We start from the raw sequence: 18,045 nt of genomic DNA, 5'->3' as shown, positions 1-18,045 counted from the left end.
GGTGGTGAAGAAGGAAGAAAATGTGAGTGTTTTATGTACAGGCAAATGAGGGGAGTGGATGAACAAGAGTTTAATCTTTAATTTCCACAGTAAGAAGTAAACAGGGGAAAAAAATCAATACAATAGTTGTAGCATATTATATGGAAACAGAAGGTAAATAAAATAAGGAACTTAAAGGTTTGAAAGTAGATGCCCCTGGAGAACAGAATCAAGGCAGGAAAGGGAAAGGCAGAGAACTGTAGCTTTCCTTTGTACATAAAATTCTTTAACTTTTAAAACCACATATACGTTGATCCATGAAAAGCCATAAGCACAAAGTGACACTCAAAAAAGAGAAAGGCTTTTGGAAAACCCTCATTTGGCACCACTTGAGGCAGCTATTAAACCAATTCTTTATTTTGAAAAATGGTAATTAAAAGAAATAAGCATTTACCCTGCCCTCTTACAGAAACTGTAATCCAGAGTAACCACATGTCAGTTATTGAGGAAAGACTCCACAGGAATGTAACCATGGATATAATGACAGGTTTTAGAAAAATACAACTTCACAATCTTAATGAAATTACTGACTCAGACAAGGACTATATAAATAGTTGCTAAAACCATTATGTGAACGTGTGACAGAGAACTGGACATTCATAGAGCTTAAATAACCCCATATTGATTACTTTTCAGTCACAAAGGGTAAAACAACTGTATAAATAGAAGAATCAAGTTGTCATCACTCTATAACAGAGAACCATCCTAGTGTTAGTAATGGTTCACTAATGGGTCAATCAGATTTTATACATCTTCCAATATGATACATTAAGTATACAATACAATAATCACCTATGGAATGCTTAAGACAAACCTGATTCCATTAGATATAACTTCTAGGTTATAGGAGATACAAGGGATAAAGCAACAAACCAAATGGCACCTCAGGGTAATGAGATAAATCCAGAAGGTGGGCCATCTTGGAAAACATTTTGGCCTAGTACTCAACAAGTCAGTGTCATAAAAAGGGAACTGAGTTGGATGAAAAAAAAAATTTTTTTAAGATACAACAATTAGAAGTATGACCCTGGATTGGATATTAGTTTGGACAAACTAGCTGCAGAGGGCATTTCAGGGTCAACTGGAAATTTAAAATATGATTTGGGTATTAGATGAAGTAATTTCTGAAACCAAAAGGTGGGATTCATTTGCTGAAGAAAGCAGAATGCAGAACAGTATGTGTACAATTATCTTATCGTAGATAAGGACTGTATACATATAATTATTTTATGCTGGTAACAATGTATTTAAGAATGTATGCATATGCCCACATATACCTACAGAAAGATCCAGAAGAATATGTACTATAGGACTAGTACTGGTGATCTTTGTGTGGTGGAAATGTTAAGTTTTCATTTATTTTGTAGCTTCTGTGCATATAATTTCTACAATTTACATTTATTGCTACTGTAAGTAGAAAACAATTATTCAAAAGAAATGATATATATATTAAAAAAATAAAGCAAGCAAGCAAACATGTATTTGGGTAGTCAGTTTGCAGAATCAATCCTGAAAATCTCTGAGGGCAGACTACAGAAACAGAAAAGAATTGCTAAGTGTTCAGGATACTCTGGTTTTGGGAATCCCACCTTTCCTTTAATAATTGTTAACCAAAACTCAGAACACTGGAGACTAGACTTAGGCTAAGTACTGTTGCATTGCTTCCTAATCTTCCATTTGTTCTTTCTAAGCCTATTTCTTCTAACCCAAAACCCAAATCCTGACATGATTATGAACAGTTAAAACACAGTCCTGGAAGTATTTTTAATTCCTGTAAAACAAATACAAATTTACTGAATAAGTCCAAGTTCACTCCAGCCATAACTCTGTCCAGTGCATCTTTTACCCCTGACTACATCCTCTGCCAAGGAGCACCTGCTGCAATGATAACCTGAATATATCTGAGTACTAAAGATTAGTTAGGGCTCTTCAACTTCACTTATTTCTCTCTAAATCCCAACATCCACAGTAAGAAACACAAAAGTTGTCTTAATGTTTATAGCAAAGAGTCCTATTCATAAACTTAGCAATCAAAAAATGTAGTATACGTCTTCCCATCCTAGCAAACCTGCGCATTTAATACCAAGTGATGGAACATTTCAGCAGCAAAACTATACAGTGATCCTGATGGGAGAAGAAAGTATTTTTCTCATTTTGCACAAGGAGATACTTACACTACTTAAGTATTTAATATTTAAGTACTTACTTACATGTATTCTTGCCCAGAAAAAAGTAGACAGGCGAATTATCAGATGTTATTCTGACCCTAAGGTTGAACATCATTTATCAATCTCTCTCTTATCACACATTCCTTACCAAAACAACAGCCCCACACAGCTTTAGGTTCATAAAATTCCTAAATTCAAAGACTGGATATAAGACTGAGATACAAACACACACACAATTTTTTTTTTTTTAATTTGGGTATAATAGGCCAAACCTGCCCATTCCATTTTTAGGAAGCTCTATTTCTTAGAAAATTTTCTCTAAATGAACTGAAATGAAGTTTTATGTATCTTCCCACCAAGGATTCTAGGAACACAATAAAATTATGTCTCACTCTCTTCAGTATGAAACTTTTTCAAATGTTTGGGGAATACAATCATGTTTCCCTCAAATCTTCTCTGTGCCAACCCTAGCCCTTTAAACTATACCTTCAAATGATACGGTTTCCACAGTGTATACCATGCTAATCATTTTCCTTTAGGTGTCCCCCAGTTTATCATCACTCTTAAAAAGTAGTAATAAAAATAAGATGAATACTGACTGTATACTACAGGTCCTACCAAGACAGATAAAGGACAGATATTCTTGACTCTGATGCTATACTTCTTCCCCCCACCCCCACCAGCTCTATTGAGGCATAATCAACACATAACACTGTGTAAGTTTAAAGTGTATAACTTGATGATTTAAGTATACATTGAGAAGTAATTACCACAATAAGGTCAGTTAACACATCTATCACCTAAAATAACTACCTTTTTCTTTTAACAAGAACATTTAAGATCTACTTTCTTAGCAACTTTCAAGTATATAACACAGTATTGTTAATTATAATCACCAAGTTGTACATTATATCCTCAGAATTTAATCATGTTATAGCTGGAAATTTGTTTCCTTTGACCAACATCTCATTTCCCTTACTCTCCGGCAACCACTATTCTCCTGTTTCTATGACTTCAGCTTTTTTTAGGTTCCACATATAAGTGAGGTCATGTAATATTTGTCTGTCTTATTTCACTTAGCATACATAATACCATCAAGTACTATGCATGTTGTCACAAATGACAGGACTTCCTTCTTTCTTATGGCTGAATAATATCCCATTGTGTGTATGTGTATTTTATACCATATAATGTGTACACACTTGTGTATGTGTGTATATATATATACACACACATATGTATAGATAAATGAATAAAGAAAATGTGTTTGATCCTTTTAATGTACTGTTGAATTTGGTTTGCTAGTATTCTGTTGAAAATTTTTGCATCTATGTTCATCAGGCATATAGGACTGTAGTTTTCTTGCAGTGTTTTTACCTGGCTTTCGTATTAGGGTAATGCTAGTTTTGTAAAATGAGTTTAGAAGTGTTCTTTCCTCTTCAATTCTTGGAAAAATTTGAGGAGAATTGTTATTCTTTTTAAATGTATGATAGAATTCACCAGTGAAACCCTCAAGTCTTAGGCTTATCTTTGTTGGGAGGCTTTTGATTACTGATTCAATCTCCTCACTCCTTTTGGTCTGTTTAGATTTTGTTTCTTCACGATTTAGTCTTGGCAGGCTGTATGTTTCCAGGAATTTATCCATTTCTTCTAGGTTATCCAATATGTTGGCATATAATTGTTCACAGCAGTCTCCCATGATCCTTTGTATTTCTGTGGTGTCAGCTGTAATAATATCTCATTCATTTATACTTTTATTTGACTGCTTTCTCTTGGTTAGTCTAGCTAAAGGTCTATCAATTTTATCTTTTTTAAAATCAATTTTTTCATTGATTTTTTTACGAATTCTTTCTAGTGTCTATTTTATTAAATTTCTGCTCTAGATTTTATTATTTCCTACCCTCTGTTAATTCTGGGCTTACATTATTCTTCATTTTCTAATTCCTTGAGGTTTAAAGTTAGGATGTTTATTTGAGACCTTTCTTTTCTCTTAATATGTGGGCATTAATTGCTATGAATTTCTGTCTTAGAACTATTTTTGCTGCATCCCATAAATTTTGGTATATTGTATTTTCATTTTTTTTGAGATACTTTCTGATTTTCCTTTTGATTTCTTCTTGACCCACTGATTGTTCAGGAATGTATTAATTTCTATGTACTTGTGAATTTTTTAAATTTTCCTTCTATTACTGATTTCTAGTTTCACACCATTGTGGTCAGAGAAAATACCTGATATGATATCAATCTTCTTAAATTTGATAGGGCTTGATTTGTGGCCCAATATATGATCTATCCTGGAGAACGTTCTGTGTGCGCCTGAGAAAAATGTGTATTTGGTGTTGTTGGATGGAATGTTCTGTATATGTCTATTAGGTCCATTTGGTCTATAGTATAATTCAGGCCCTCTGTTTCCTTATTAATTTTGTCTGGATGATCTATCCAGTGTTGAAAAGTGGTATTCTGTGGTCCCCAAGTATTACTGTATTGCTGTCTTTTTCTCCATTTAGGTCAATTAATATTACTTTAAATATTTATTTAGGTGCTTCAATGTTAGGTACATACATATTTACAACTGTTACATCCCTTTGATGAACTGATCCCTTCATTACCATATAGTTACCTTCTCTACCTCTTGTGACCAATTTTGACTGAAAGTGTATTTTACCTGGCGTAAGTATAGCCACTCCTGCTCTCTTTTGGTTTCCATTTGCACAGAATATCTTTTACCATCCCTTCACTTTCAGCCTATGTGTGTCATTAAAAAGCTAAAGTGAATCTCTTATAGACACTATACTGTTGGATCTGTTTTTTTTAATCCAACAACCACTCTGTGTCTTTTGACTGGAGAATTTAGTCCTTTTATGCTTAAAGTAATTATTGCTAGGTAAAGAATTACTATGGCCCTTTTGTTAATTGCTTCCTGGGTTTTTTTTTTTTTTGAAGTTCCTTTGTTCCTCTCTTGCGGTCTTCCTTTGTGATTTGTTTTTCTTACTGGTATGCTTTAATTTCTTTCTCTTTATCTTTTGTATATCTATTAAAGGTTTTTTTCTTTGTGGATACCATTAGGCTTACATAAAACATCTTATATACATAATAGTCTATTTTAAGCTGATAACAAATTACCTTCCTTTATGATGCTGTATTTCTAGTGATATAATTTGATGTTAGTGTTCTCAGTAGAAATGAGACATTATCACCGCTGAGTCTAGTTAGTTAAAATCCCAGAAAATTTCTAGTCATTCATCTGCTACTTAAAGGATGCCTCCACTATTCTTGTTACAGAACACATAGAGACCAATACGACATACAGTCTCTGTCTTCATGGAGGCCAAAGTTTAATGGGAACATTGTCATCAGGTAAACAATTTATGAAATTACAATTGTGATAAGAGCCCTAAAAAGAAGTACTACAGGCTGGGAGCATATATCATGGGGAGAGTGGCCAATTCTGAAGTAAACAGAACAGTGCTTTGAGGAAGAGATATAAGCAAAGACTTAAGAATAGAGTTAAAAACTGAAAGAGCAAAGTACATGCGAAATTGAAAAGGAGCTAAACATAGCAACTGGAGATCAGTTTGGTTCAATATGTTAAGGAAGGGAAAAGGGGCTGTGAAAGGAGCCTGGAGGCAAGTGACTGAGACCTTGTAAGTCCTTGGGGAACCAGCTTAAGGAGTTTCCATTTTAAGTGTAATGGGAGGGCTATGTGGTTCAAAGCAGAGAAGCAATAAGAAGGGATTTACAATTTAAAAAGCAATGCTTCCTGTATATGGAAAAGAGATTTAGGTAAAGAAGAATGACCAGCTGAAAGGGAAGCCATGGCTATAGTCCACAGAGGGGATGATGGCACGATAGGCAAGTTTGGAGGCAGTGGTGATAAACAGATTCAAGATACATTTATGGCTTGATGACAAACTTTATGTGGCAGATAAAGAGGAGGAAAGCATTAACCCTGAAGCTTTTTGCATGAAAAATGAAAAATGGAGTGAATGATAATGCCATTTTACCAACAGTAAATACTTTCTTATATAATAAGGGTTGTCAAACTGGGCTTCCCCATCCTGAATTTGGATAATTAAGGTTTAAACTTATTGCAAGACTTTTATATTCATCCTTGTCAAATTTTTTTTTTTTTTTTGGCTCATACTTCCAGTCAGTTCAGAATATTTAAAATTCTTTGGTCTAACACCCAAAATCTCCTTATTAACCCCTCTCAGCTTTCTATCACACACAAATTTAGGAAGTCACACTTTGTAATCACTTATGAAGTTGTTACTGAAGATGCCCGCAGGGTGGCACTGACTCATCAAACAACTGAGGCCTATAGCTAACACCAGCAATTACACTAAACACTTAGAATGTGCCTAGCGCTTAATGTTCATTATTTAATTTGGTTTTCATGATATTGTTTCCATCCTCAAATACTCACTGAGCCCTTTTATGTGTAGGAAACTGCCCATTTTAGAGAGAAGGAAACTCAGGCCCAGAGGTGAAGTTAATTGGTTTTACATTACACCGTTAGTGAAGGGCAGAGTTATAACGTGCACTCCTGCTCAGAGGCTCTCAAACTGTTAAATTCTGAGGTTTCATTTGTATCCTTGTATTAAATTTTATTACTTCCTTTTTCTTATCCCCAAGTCCAGCTCTAAGGTATGAGAATACACACACACACACACATACACACGGACAGGCCATAAGGAATTTTTCCAGACAAGCTTCTCTATTACCTTTATCAAAGAACTTCTCAGTATTATCTGTACTACATTTTCTAATTTCTACATGTTCTTCATGGTATCATGTTTTTAGGTTGAGGGCTTTTTTTTCCCTCCTTCTGCCATCATAGAGTTCAGCTTCTTGATCAGATAATGTAATTCTTCTCTATCCCCTCTTTCATAGAGTCAGCATTATTATGTATTCCTGTTCAAATTCTAATATCCTTATTAGGTTAGAAACCAGTTTTCACTGTTAAATGGTAGAGGTCAAAGAAATCAAGATTTTATACAGGTGAGATTTGTTGTTTACATTTTAAGAAACATTGCTGTATTTCATAAATACTTTTTATAAAATGGGATGACTGAATTTCACAATATTCTATTTGGGCTCAAATAACAGTAACCTGGTTTGCCAGGTTGGTAATTTAAGAAAATGAATGCGGATAAAGTAAATAAGATGCTGAACTAATAGAACTCTTCCTGTCCCCATTTCCAATGAAATATTCTCAGAAGAATGTTCTGGTTAAGAAAAAAGGAGCAAGTACAAAATTAATTGAGAATATATTTTGCTCTTACAATGCATTTTGGTTTTATCAATAAGTTAATTACATTTCCAAAGTGCAACAACTGCCTTCCACGAGGTATATGAAAAATTCTCTATCAATATCAAATCATGATAAAATTTTTCAGTTTAGAGAAAGGATAGTTGTTTCACAAGGCTTATTAGTGCAAGAAAAATATACAGCCAAGAAAACACTACCAAAGATTTAACTGGCTATAGTGGTTGTCATTTTCAAATTCGAGAACATGACAGAGGAGTTTACTGAGAGTAAAGTCTCAGTGTTCTGCTTCTAACACAATGTGGGGTTTTCAAAAGCTGTGTTTATGAAGTTTAAACAATAACAAAACAGCTACATCTACTTAGTATTCTCACTAAAAGCAAAATATGCTTCTTCAAATATCAAAAATAAATGTTTCCTAAGCAATAATATACCTAGGAAACCTCACTCACCCTTAAGTTTCTGGAGGTCCTCCTTCAAATCAGGTCCTGCAAGCATGAAGATACTCTCTGACACAGGGTTCTTATCTGTAAGATTTTCATTGCTGGTATTCACAATGGCTGTACAGTTCAGCAATGCCACATCTCCTTTCCTGAGGAAATGATAAACAAATGAACAAGTGGGGAAGAGGAGGGAGATAAGAAAGCTAACTGCTAATTCTTTCAAAATATTCTATCCTCACTCCCCTTACAACGTTGGTTTGGTAGCTCACAAGCTTAAGCAACAGTAGAAAAGTAGTTCTGGACTCAGGAACACTAATCTGGCATCTTAGAACTTCAGTGCAAATGCTACAACCGTGAAACCCACAGAACCCTCATGTTACTCCTTTGCTTCTGCATTTCTCTTTCACTGTAATAGAATGCTTATATAGCTAAAAGTGGCTGGTTTCAAGAGTTTACCACAGCAGCATTATTTATGATAGCCAGAAAGTGTCAACAACCCAAATGTCTATCAACTAATGAATTGATAAAGTGATAAATGTGATAGGTATATCCATACAATGGAATATTACTTGGCCATAGAAAGGAATGAAGTACTGATTCACACTCCAACATGGATGAACCTTCAAAATGTTACACTAAGTCAAAATTGATTCCATTTACATGAAATGTCCAGAATATACAAATCTATACACAGAGAAAGTAGATTAGTGGTTGGCTGCAGCTGAGAGATGGGTGAAATGAGGAATGACTGCTAGTGGGAACAGGACTTTGGGGTGATGAAAATGTTCTAAAATTGACTGTGGCGATGGTCATACAACTTCGCCACAAAATATACAAAAAACTACGGACTTATACAATTTAAACAGGTGAATTGTGTGATATACGAATTATACCTCAATAAAGCTTTTTTTTTTTTTTTAAAGGTATTACTACTAATAGCAGTATCTTGATTGTGGTGATCAAAGTGAGAGAGCAGGTTCATGGATACATACATGTCAAAATTCACCAAACTGTACACTTTAAAAATGTGCAGTTTATTGTTATGTCAACAATACCTCAATAAAACGTAAGTATAAGCGAAATAATATGTCAACAATGCTAGGGCTTACAAAGAAGAGTTTTGAAGAAATTATGGGAAAAAAAAGTTTAGAAGAAATTATCAGAGTATTATTACATCACAATATGATTTAATCAAAGAATTACCAAAGAACCACTTTCCCATTGATATTCTTATTGTAAAGAAAAGGTGATCTAATAGTGTTTTCCTGAAACGTTTCAGCTGCAGTATCAGAAGTATCTAATTCATCTTCCCACGAGTCGCCCCAGCTTGGTAGTGTATCCACATCCACAAACTGGGAAGGTGCACCCAAGGGATCCATGGAATGGGAACTTCAGCTTGTCTTTCCCCAAATTCCTCAGCAATTCAATATTCACAGCAGACTTTAGCTTAAAAGAAAAGAAAGAACTGTTTTAATAGAGAAGTACAGATACTATTTTACTTCTTAGATCAAAAAAACAAATCTCTACTGTGAAATGCTCTAATAGGACATTGTGTGATTAGTCACTTAAAATATTCCATAAAAACCAATATATAACAAAGAATTGCAGTAGCTTCTCTAAAACAGGAAGAAAGGGAGATTATTTCAGCACAAATTCTTTTTTTTTTTATTTTTAAAGATTTTTATTTATTTATTTGACAGAGAGAGACACAGAGAGAGAGGGAACACAGCAGGGGGAGTGGGAGAGGGAGAAGCAGACTCCCTGCTGAGCAGGGAGCCCGATGCGGGGCTCGATCCTAGGACCCTGAGATCATGACCTGAGCCGAAGGCAGATGCTTAACGACTGAGCCACCCAGGTGCCCCTCAGCACAAATTCTTTTCAAAGAATCACAGCCATTAAAATAACCACATGGTCCACCAGTTCTACTTCCCAGAAACACAGGACAATTCATTCAACATTCACTGAATGTCTGCTATTGGGGGAGGGGAGCTTGCTAGGTGCTGCAACAGATATAAAGATAAATAATATGGACAATTTAAAGAGTTCAATCAAAAAAAGTAAAGAGTTCAGTCAAATAATAATACGGAGATAAGATCTTACTCAATGATAACTGAGTAAGACAAAATGAGAAGCAGGGAGGTGCCTGCAATCAAGTAGTAAGAGACAATAAAAGTTTAAATTTAGTGGGAGAAGCCGATGGAGAAGAAGGCATGGATTTGAGAGGCAACATATAAAGGAAGAATTAACAGGATTAGACAATTTATAAGATGTGGCATGAGACACTGATGTAGTAGGATACTGGCTGTACGGAAATACAGAAATTAGAAGAGGAGGGTGATAGGAAGACACACAGTATCAAGTATTACAAAGAGAAGTAAGGATATTTAATTTGCCAAGAAGTCAGATAGCTGTTTCAGTAAAATGTAGATTCATTCATTCACAAATCTTTGTAAGCATCTATTATGTGTCAGGTACTGTTCTAGGCACTGGGGATACACTGGTGAATAAGACAGAGCAAGTCCATGCACTTACTGAGCTAATGCTTCCTGGAGAGGAGATGATAAACAATAACCAAACAAGCAAGCAGGTATCCAACAGAATGACTGGAAGCAGTAAGTATTATGAGAAAAAAGGTGCTATTTGAGTAGAGAGCTAAACAAAGTAAGAGATCAGGCCATATGAAGCCCTGCAGAGTGTTTCAGACAGAGGAAATAGTAAGAGAAAAGGCCCAAAGGGCAGGAAGGAGCTTGGTGTATCCCAGGAAGGGCGAGGAAACTGATCTGGATAGAACAGAATAAGCTAGGTAATGAGTGGTAGATGATGAGGTTGATGGGAGAGGGAAAGGCTGAATGATGCAGTGCGTAAGCCCTGATAAGAAGGTTTGGTCTTATTGTAAATATGGGGGGAAGCTGTTAGAGGATCTTGATAGGGGGAATGACTTAATATAAATAACACTTGGTCAGATTACTCTAGCTACAGTGAAATCCAGTAGGGGTGAGAGTACAACCAGAGATGAGCAGAAAATGACTGCAGATTTAGGTGAGACGGTGACGAAGGTGAGGAGAAATGGTTGGATTTGGAATGTATTTTGAAGGTAGAGTCAACAAGACTTGCTCAATGAATATGAATGGTGAGGGAAAAGAACAGAATCAAAGGTAAGGTAACTCCTAGATTTCTTGCTTGAGCAACTGAGTAGATGCTAATTCTATTTACAGGGAAGGGGGAGGCTGGAGTAGGCTGTGCGGCACAATGACAATCAAGGTCATTCTTCCTCCTGTGTTTTTGCATGTGTGAAGTTTGAGATGCCCCTCATTTGGCCAAGTATTGATGTCAGACATGCAATTGGCTATATGAGGCTAGAGCTCAGAGGAGAGGTCGGGCTACACACGTAAATATGGAAGACTCAGCCTTTGGGTGGTATTTAAGGCTACGGGAACTGGACATGATTACCAAGAGACACAATGCAAATGGAGAAAAGAGACTGGAGGGCTGAGTCCTAAGGCAAAACTTACAGGCTGGAAAGAGGACAAGTCAAAAAAAAATGAGGTAAAGAGGACTGATAAGACAGGAAGCAACACCAGGAAAGTATGGCAGCCTAAAAGCAAAGTGAAGAAAGTATTTTGAGCAGTGCTTGAGAAGGATCAGTAAATGCTACTGAAATGCTGAGTAACAGGACTGACGACTGATCAGTGGGTTTGCTAAGGTAGAGATCATCACCGGTAACACTGAGCAGACAGACGATCAGGAATGAAAACTGGCATGTGAACTTCCTGTTAGAGAAGTTTTTCTGTGTGATCCTGTCTGTTGTTAGAGGCAAGGAGAACAAATACACCTTTCTACATCTAATTCCTTGGTGTTTCTTGCTGAGAAATGTGAGATACTAAGTGGAATGAACCATGGATCAGGCACAATATGTTAATTCCTGCACCAGCACCGTGCAGCAGGAAATGTGATCATTTATTTAACAATTTCTGAAAGGCCTTAGAAATTATACCATGATAAAACAGTATAAGAGGATTATTCTTATTTGATACAAAAAAACTCTTTTGAAATTATTTTGAAATAAAGAGACTAATTTTATCTAGAAGTTGGTGTTTAGTCCATCCAATTGGCCTTTGAAACTAGAGGCAACCACGAGATCTGTTGATTTGTTAAAAAGTATTCAAACCTGAGCTGGACAAGCTGAATAGAGGACAGATAGAGACTACATTCATTTTCCATGGCTGAACTGCCTGAAGCTCAATGGAATGACACTTCACAGAAATTCATACTTTAAAAAATTATTCACAGATTTTTGAAGACAATGACTCATGCTAAAACTTTAAAAAATATATATTTTATTTATTTATTTGAGACAGAGAGAGCATGAGAGACAGAGCACGAGCAGGGGGGAAGGGCAGAGGGAGAGGGAGAAACAGATTCCTGCTGAGCAGGGAGCCTGATGCGGAACTCGATCCCAGCACCCTGGGATCATGACCTGAGCCGAAGGCAGACGCTTAAACAACTGAGCCACCCAGGCACCCCATGTTAAAACTTTTTAACTATAATATAAAAAATTCCATTAAACATTAAACTTTGTTTTCATTTTGCAAACTCGAGTGCTGACTTTCAGGACAAAATTACTTTTTTAAATAACTTTTCTAAGTAATACTCACTTATAGGACATATAAGAAAAAAAAGTTAAGAAAGGAAAAACTCCCAAATTTTAATAGAGTTCCTATCTTTTTCTATGATAGGTGAAATCATACTGTAGGTACAATTTTGAATCCGGCTTCTTTAGTATTTTGAGATAAATATTTCCACATGCAATTATACTGTGGGGGAGAGGAAGGGTGGTGCAATGTGAGAGCTAGGGTTCTGTTATCAGCAGGCCTAAGTTTAGGTCTAGGACCTAACAGCTAGGTTATCCTTGACTATAAGCCAGGGTTTCCTTATTTCAAAGATAAGAATAATACACTCCTAGGGTTATTGTGAGGATTAAGTGATATAATCTGGCACAAAGCAAGACACAATAAAAGTTGTTACAGCTTTCTCAGAGCCAATGTGGAAGTCACCTGCACAGCTGTTGAGATAAAGGTATGTCTCCGTGTATGACAGAGACTAGAACACTTGCTGTCAAAGACTCTAATGAGCACCAAAAACCAAACACAAATTGCTGAATTAAGATACAGTTATTTATCTCAATGTCTGCCCTTGAAATGACTTGTTAATCCCTAATACCTAGATCAATCCAACATCTGTTTTCTCTAATTCTGCTCTTATGCTACTAGGGAAAAAAAAACCAAGCAGTAATTATCCTGTCTGCTGCCAAGACAAATGCATGTTTTTCAATGTCAGCTGGGCCCTCCATCAACACTATTAGGAAACTGTTTTAATAATTCTTGGGTGACTCTCTATGCTATACATATAGCATCTGTGGTTAACATCCTCCAAGATGTCCTTCAATGATACCTGCTTCCTGATATCTATGCCCCTGTATAGCTGCCTCCTACAGAGAATAGGGCTGACCCATGTAACTAACAGGATACCGCAGAAATGGCAGTATATGACTTCCAAGGATGAGTCATAAAAGATATTGTGCTCTTTCTTGGAGTGCTTGCTCTGGGGAAATTAGCTCACATGATGTGGTACACTCAAGCAGCCCATGAGAGGTCCCCATGGGAAGAACCTGAGGGTTCCTGCCAACAACCAGCATCAATGCCCAGACAGGTGAAGGAATCACCTTGGATCTTCCAGCCTTAGTTGGGCTTCAAATGACTTCAGCCCAGCTGACATCCTGACTGCAACCTCATGAGAAACCCTCATGAGCCAGAACCACAAAACTAAGCTGCTACCGAATTCCTGACCCATAGAAATTGCAAGATAATAAATGCTTATTTGTTCCATGCCTTCATTTATTCAAGCATTATTAGGTACGGAGACTCTAATGGAAGAGACAGACTCATAAAAATCACACAAATATAATCACAGAAATAAATACATAGTTAAAATCTGTGAGAAGTGTTCTGTAAAGAAGAACAAGGTGGAAAGTTAATTTAGATTTGGAGAAGCAGAGAATGTCTCTTCCACAAAGTGACAGTTAAGACCAAAAGTAGAAGAGTTTTACAGAGATAAGGGCACATCTGGGAGCCACACAACCTGCCAAACTGCCTTCATTTACGCATTTTACTCCACTTCACCAGCTCTCTTATAAGAGAATGTTGTAACTCTCCCTTCACTATATCTACTCTCTCCTTCCCCTTGGTTCTCCTATTCTCAAAAAACTCTCCTACCCCATTTCTTCTTCAGACACCAATGAAAAATCCTCATTCCACCATTTAACATTAAAGCATAATCTGTTTTGCAGCTCTATCTCCTTTTCTCCCATTTATTCAACCTACTGCAGTTTTGCTTCCATCTCTGTTAACAATGCTGAAACTGCTCTTTCAATGTCTAACAATGTCAAATCCAGGAACTAATCAAATTTTAGTTGCATTAACTACTAATCATTCTTTCTCTGAAATTCTATTATCTTCTTTGACAGTACACTACTGGTGGTTCTCCTGTATCTCTAATCACATCTTGTCTGCATAATTTGTGGACGCTTCTTCCCAGATCTTAAAAGTCATTGTGACCCATAAGATATTGGGTACTTAATGAGTAATAAATACAGTTCAGGGCTCTCGAAGTTTAATGGCATTATATAGAAAGTGTCATGACATTTAATAAAGGGAAAATTCTTTTTCAGCTCCATCTATAAGCTGAAATTGATTCTTCTCACCAAAAAGAGATTTAAATCTCCCCTCTTCTCCAACACAGCAAAGCCAAGCTAGGCAGGAAAATTTGATCTCTGATGCTTAAGGTACAGTGGTTCTTAACATTCTTGGGGTCACAGATCCCTTTGAGAATCACCTAAGAGGTCAAGACCTTTTTACCATCCAAAATGTGAGCACATGATGAGCTCATACAAGCAGAGTTACAAATAAATTTGAGAAGGTTCCCAGACTCAGATTAAGAATCCCAATGATAGAAAGAAGACAGAGTGCTCAGGTGAGGGAGGGGGGAAAAGCTACAGTAATCTATAGCTAAAGCAAGACTTTCCACTGAATATCAGTTGATCAGTTCTGTACTTTGAACAGGTTCAAAAGCAAACACTAAACCTTAGTATTAAAGGCTCCTGAGACAAGACATCTATGTCCAGGATCAAAAAATCTACATGAGACAATCAGAAGATTCCAGAATGGATCATATCTATTTCCTTAGCCATACTATGTTAAGGGTTACCTTCAGTATCTTCATGATTGAAGACCTAAAGACAAAAAGAACTCTCTATATATCCTTTATAATCCAAACCCGTAATGAGTATAAACCATTCTCATTACCCTGCGACTTGTCTTTTTTCTCAAATATTGTAAACATTTAGGTTAATTACTCATTTTTTTTTTTTTTTTTAAACAAATCTCTCAGTCTTTTAGTTTAAGAAGTCCTCTAGGGGCGCCTGGGTGGCTCAGTTGTTAAGCGTCTGCCTTCAGCTCAGGTCATGATCCCAGCGTCCTGGAATCTAGCCCTGCATAGGGCTCCCTGCTCAGCAGAGAGCCTGCTTCTCCCTCTCCCACTCCCCCTGCTGGTGTTCCTCTCTCATTGTGTCTCTGTCAAATAAATAAAATCTTTAAAAAAATATAAAATAAAAAAAGAAGTCCTCTAAATAATTCTTTATATGAATAACTGGATTGGCTAGAGAGGTTAGATTTTTATTGTTCAAGACTAAGCAGAGTCAGACAGAATACCCTGGATCACGGTCTCAGTATAACCTGGTTTTTGTTTGGATAAAAAGAAAATGGTATCATTTAATAGAAAAGCAGGAACTTTAAATCTGTTTGCTTGTTCTTCAAAATGCTTACATTGGTTAGACAGGCCGGGATAAAAGTATAAAGAGATAAATTACAGGTTTACCATTCTTTATGACGTGTATTTCAATATTTAAAACTTCAGGGCACGTTAGATATTTATGTATAATACTCCATCCCAACATCAAATCTATTATAATATTTAAAAATCATTCTACGCAAATGGAAATAACCTTTTTTTAAGTTACTTAGGTGGAAAAAAAAAACTGAAGCAGCTAGGTATGTTAACAATAAATACAGTAAAACAAAAATATTTCTAAGCAATATCAATGGTCTAGGTCAAATTTAACACGGTCATTCAAGAACATCCAGAGCACAGGCCCCAATGGTGAGTCTGTAGTACCACCTTCATATTAAAAGAAGTTTCCTACGTCTTAATTATAAGTATTAATAAATTGAACAATTTGAAACTTAAATTAGAAATTAGGGTTATACTTTTTAAAAACTGTATGATTTGGAAATTTTATAAGATGCATTATCTTGGTACATAGGTGCTCTTACACCAACTCTTATTAAAATTATTTTTTCCATTTGTGATTGTCCCTTCCCATAATATTTCATAACATTAAAAGGAATTTTTTTAAGTAAAATCATGACTCATTCAAATATAAAAACGAAAATGTGTTCAACATTTTATTTAACTCAGAGAGAACCCGTCAGGTGACAGATAAAAGGAATCCCAAAATTGAACACATTAATAGATCAGAAATACTGAAATGAATGTACAAGAAGGCAACTTCCACTGAATCTCTAAAAGGACAGAATCTGCACGTCTATAGACAAAAAATATTTAGTACTGACATTAGTTATCTATAGTTCACAGAGTTGTAAAATTGCTTTCTTGGAACAGCTTTCTAGATAGAATCTAGATTATGCAGTTTTCTACTGAAGCACACGTTTTTTCCCTATATTAATATAATGCACATCTCCTATGGGAGATATTAACCATACACACCCACCTAAATGCTCCCTTCCTCAGGAAACTTACTGAAACAATAGTCTGTTGCTACAATTTCCTCTCTTCTCATTCATCCAACCCACAGTAATCTTGTTTCCAAACACCTACATCTACCTACAGTCTCATCATATCCATTCGCTACTACTGCAATTTTCTTGACTATGGAAGACTGGCTGCACGTCTTAAGAACTCAAGAAACGAAAAAAAAAAAAAAGAAAAACTCAAACGTCTGAAAATAACGAGATAATTTAGATAAAAGTCTAATTTCTAGGTTGGCTGCAGATATCTTGCTCAATAATCGAAGGCAGAGGCTTATTTCTTTTGTACAGCTATATGTTAGCTTTAATTTTCCACAACTACAGACACCGGAACTCATTTTTGAACATTTCTATACAGCCCAAGAATAGAAGCGGACAGAGCTGCAAGAGAGAAAAGCTAATTTCTACCTGGTGACAGAGCACCTAAACCTCAATTACCAAGGAAGGAGGAGTCAGCCCTGGTCACTTCCCCCTCAAGTGGCCAGGGAGCGGAAACACAAAGACCAATGTCACTCCAGGGACTGCGGGGATCCAGACGACTCAGCATCTTGGGCTTAGCGCCTTACCCACTCCTGACTCGAGCTGCTCTCAGTTTGTGGCACGCCGGGTCCACACGCGCGGCAACATAAACTCAACCCTGGGACTGTAACCCGCAAAGGTCCCAGCCGCCCTATCTCGCCTGCATCAGGGCGCGTGCCTTCCTAGTGACTACAGCACCACTGTCCCTGGTGCCCAGGTCCGCCTACCCTCTCTCTTCTCTTCGATAAGTCGTCCCCGATAGCGCCGCGGGCCAGAGGAGCCCGACTAACCTCTGGGGAAGAAGCGGCAGGCTCATTCTTCCAGAGAGCGGACAGCACTAACCCTCTCTGTCCGCACCCTCAGTCCGGGCCGAGTCCGAGAGCCTCCCGCCGCGCCCCCACCCCCCTCCGCCCCGCCTTCCCCCCCGGCCCCGGTCCCAGTCCCACTTCTTACAGCACTCCGGCGGTCCCATCCGGGCGGCAGCAGGGCGGGTTAAGCTCCTCGTAGAAAGCGTCAGAGCGGCATCCCCGGACACCCCTGGCCAGGAGCTCGACGGTCAGGCGAGTCAAAGTCCCAGGAGCCTGGAGTGACCAGCTGCAAGTGCTTTGAGTGGCGAAACACTGACTTCCGCTACCGGCCGGTCCTCACCAACCAGAGACCGCCTACGTCATTTCCTCCTTGAAGGCAAAAGGAATGCCGGGCGGAAGTGGGTCCCGAAGCGGACC

General features: G+C 37.3%; 1 protein-coding gene across 3 annotated transcripts in view; it reads right to left on the bottom strand.

Annotated features, from left to right (window-relative positions):
* GDAP2 (ganglioside induced differentiation associated protein 2) overlaps window positions 1-17,943 on the bottom strand; it is a 70,827-nt gene extending 52,884 nt beyond the window's left edge. For all 3 annotated transcript variants that reach the window (XM_036071053.2, XM_078072556.1, XM_078072557.1), the window contains exons 1-3: window positions 17,774-17,943; window positions 9,123-9,365; window positions 7,929-8,068 (exon numbers count right to left, since the gene is read on the bottom strand). In XM_036071053.2, coding sequence (XP_035926946.1) covers window positions 7,929-8,068; window positions 9,123-9,298 — 316 coding nt within the window. In that variant the 5' untranslated portion in view covers window positions 9,299-9,365; window positions 17,774-17,943. The remainder of the gene's footprint in view (window positions 1-7,928; window positions 8,069-9,122; window positions 9,366-17,773) is intronic.
* Between the last annotated feature and the right edge of the window lie 102 nt (window positions 17,944-18,045).

The sequence above is a fragment of the Halichoerus grypus genome, chromosome 5 (genome assembly GCF_964656455.1).
Source record: "Halichoerus grypus chromosome 5, mHalGry1.hap1.1, whole genome shotgun sequence".
NCBI classification, from domain to species: domain Eukaryota; kingdom Metazoa; phylum Chordata; class Mammalia; order Carnivora; family Phocidae; genus Halichoerus; species Halichoerus grypus.
The sequence above is the reverse complement of the archived record's forward strand: the minus strand, read 5'-3'. Positions and strand labels throughout refer to the sequence as shown.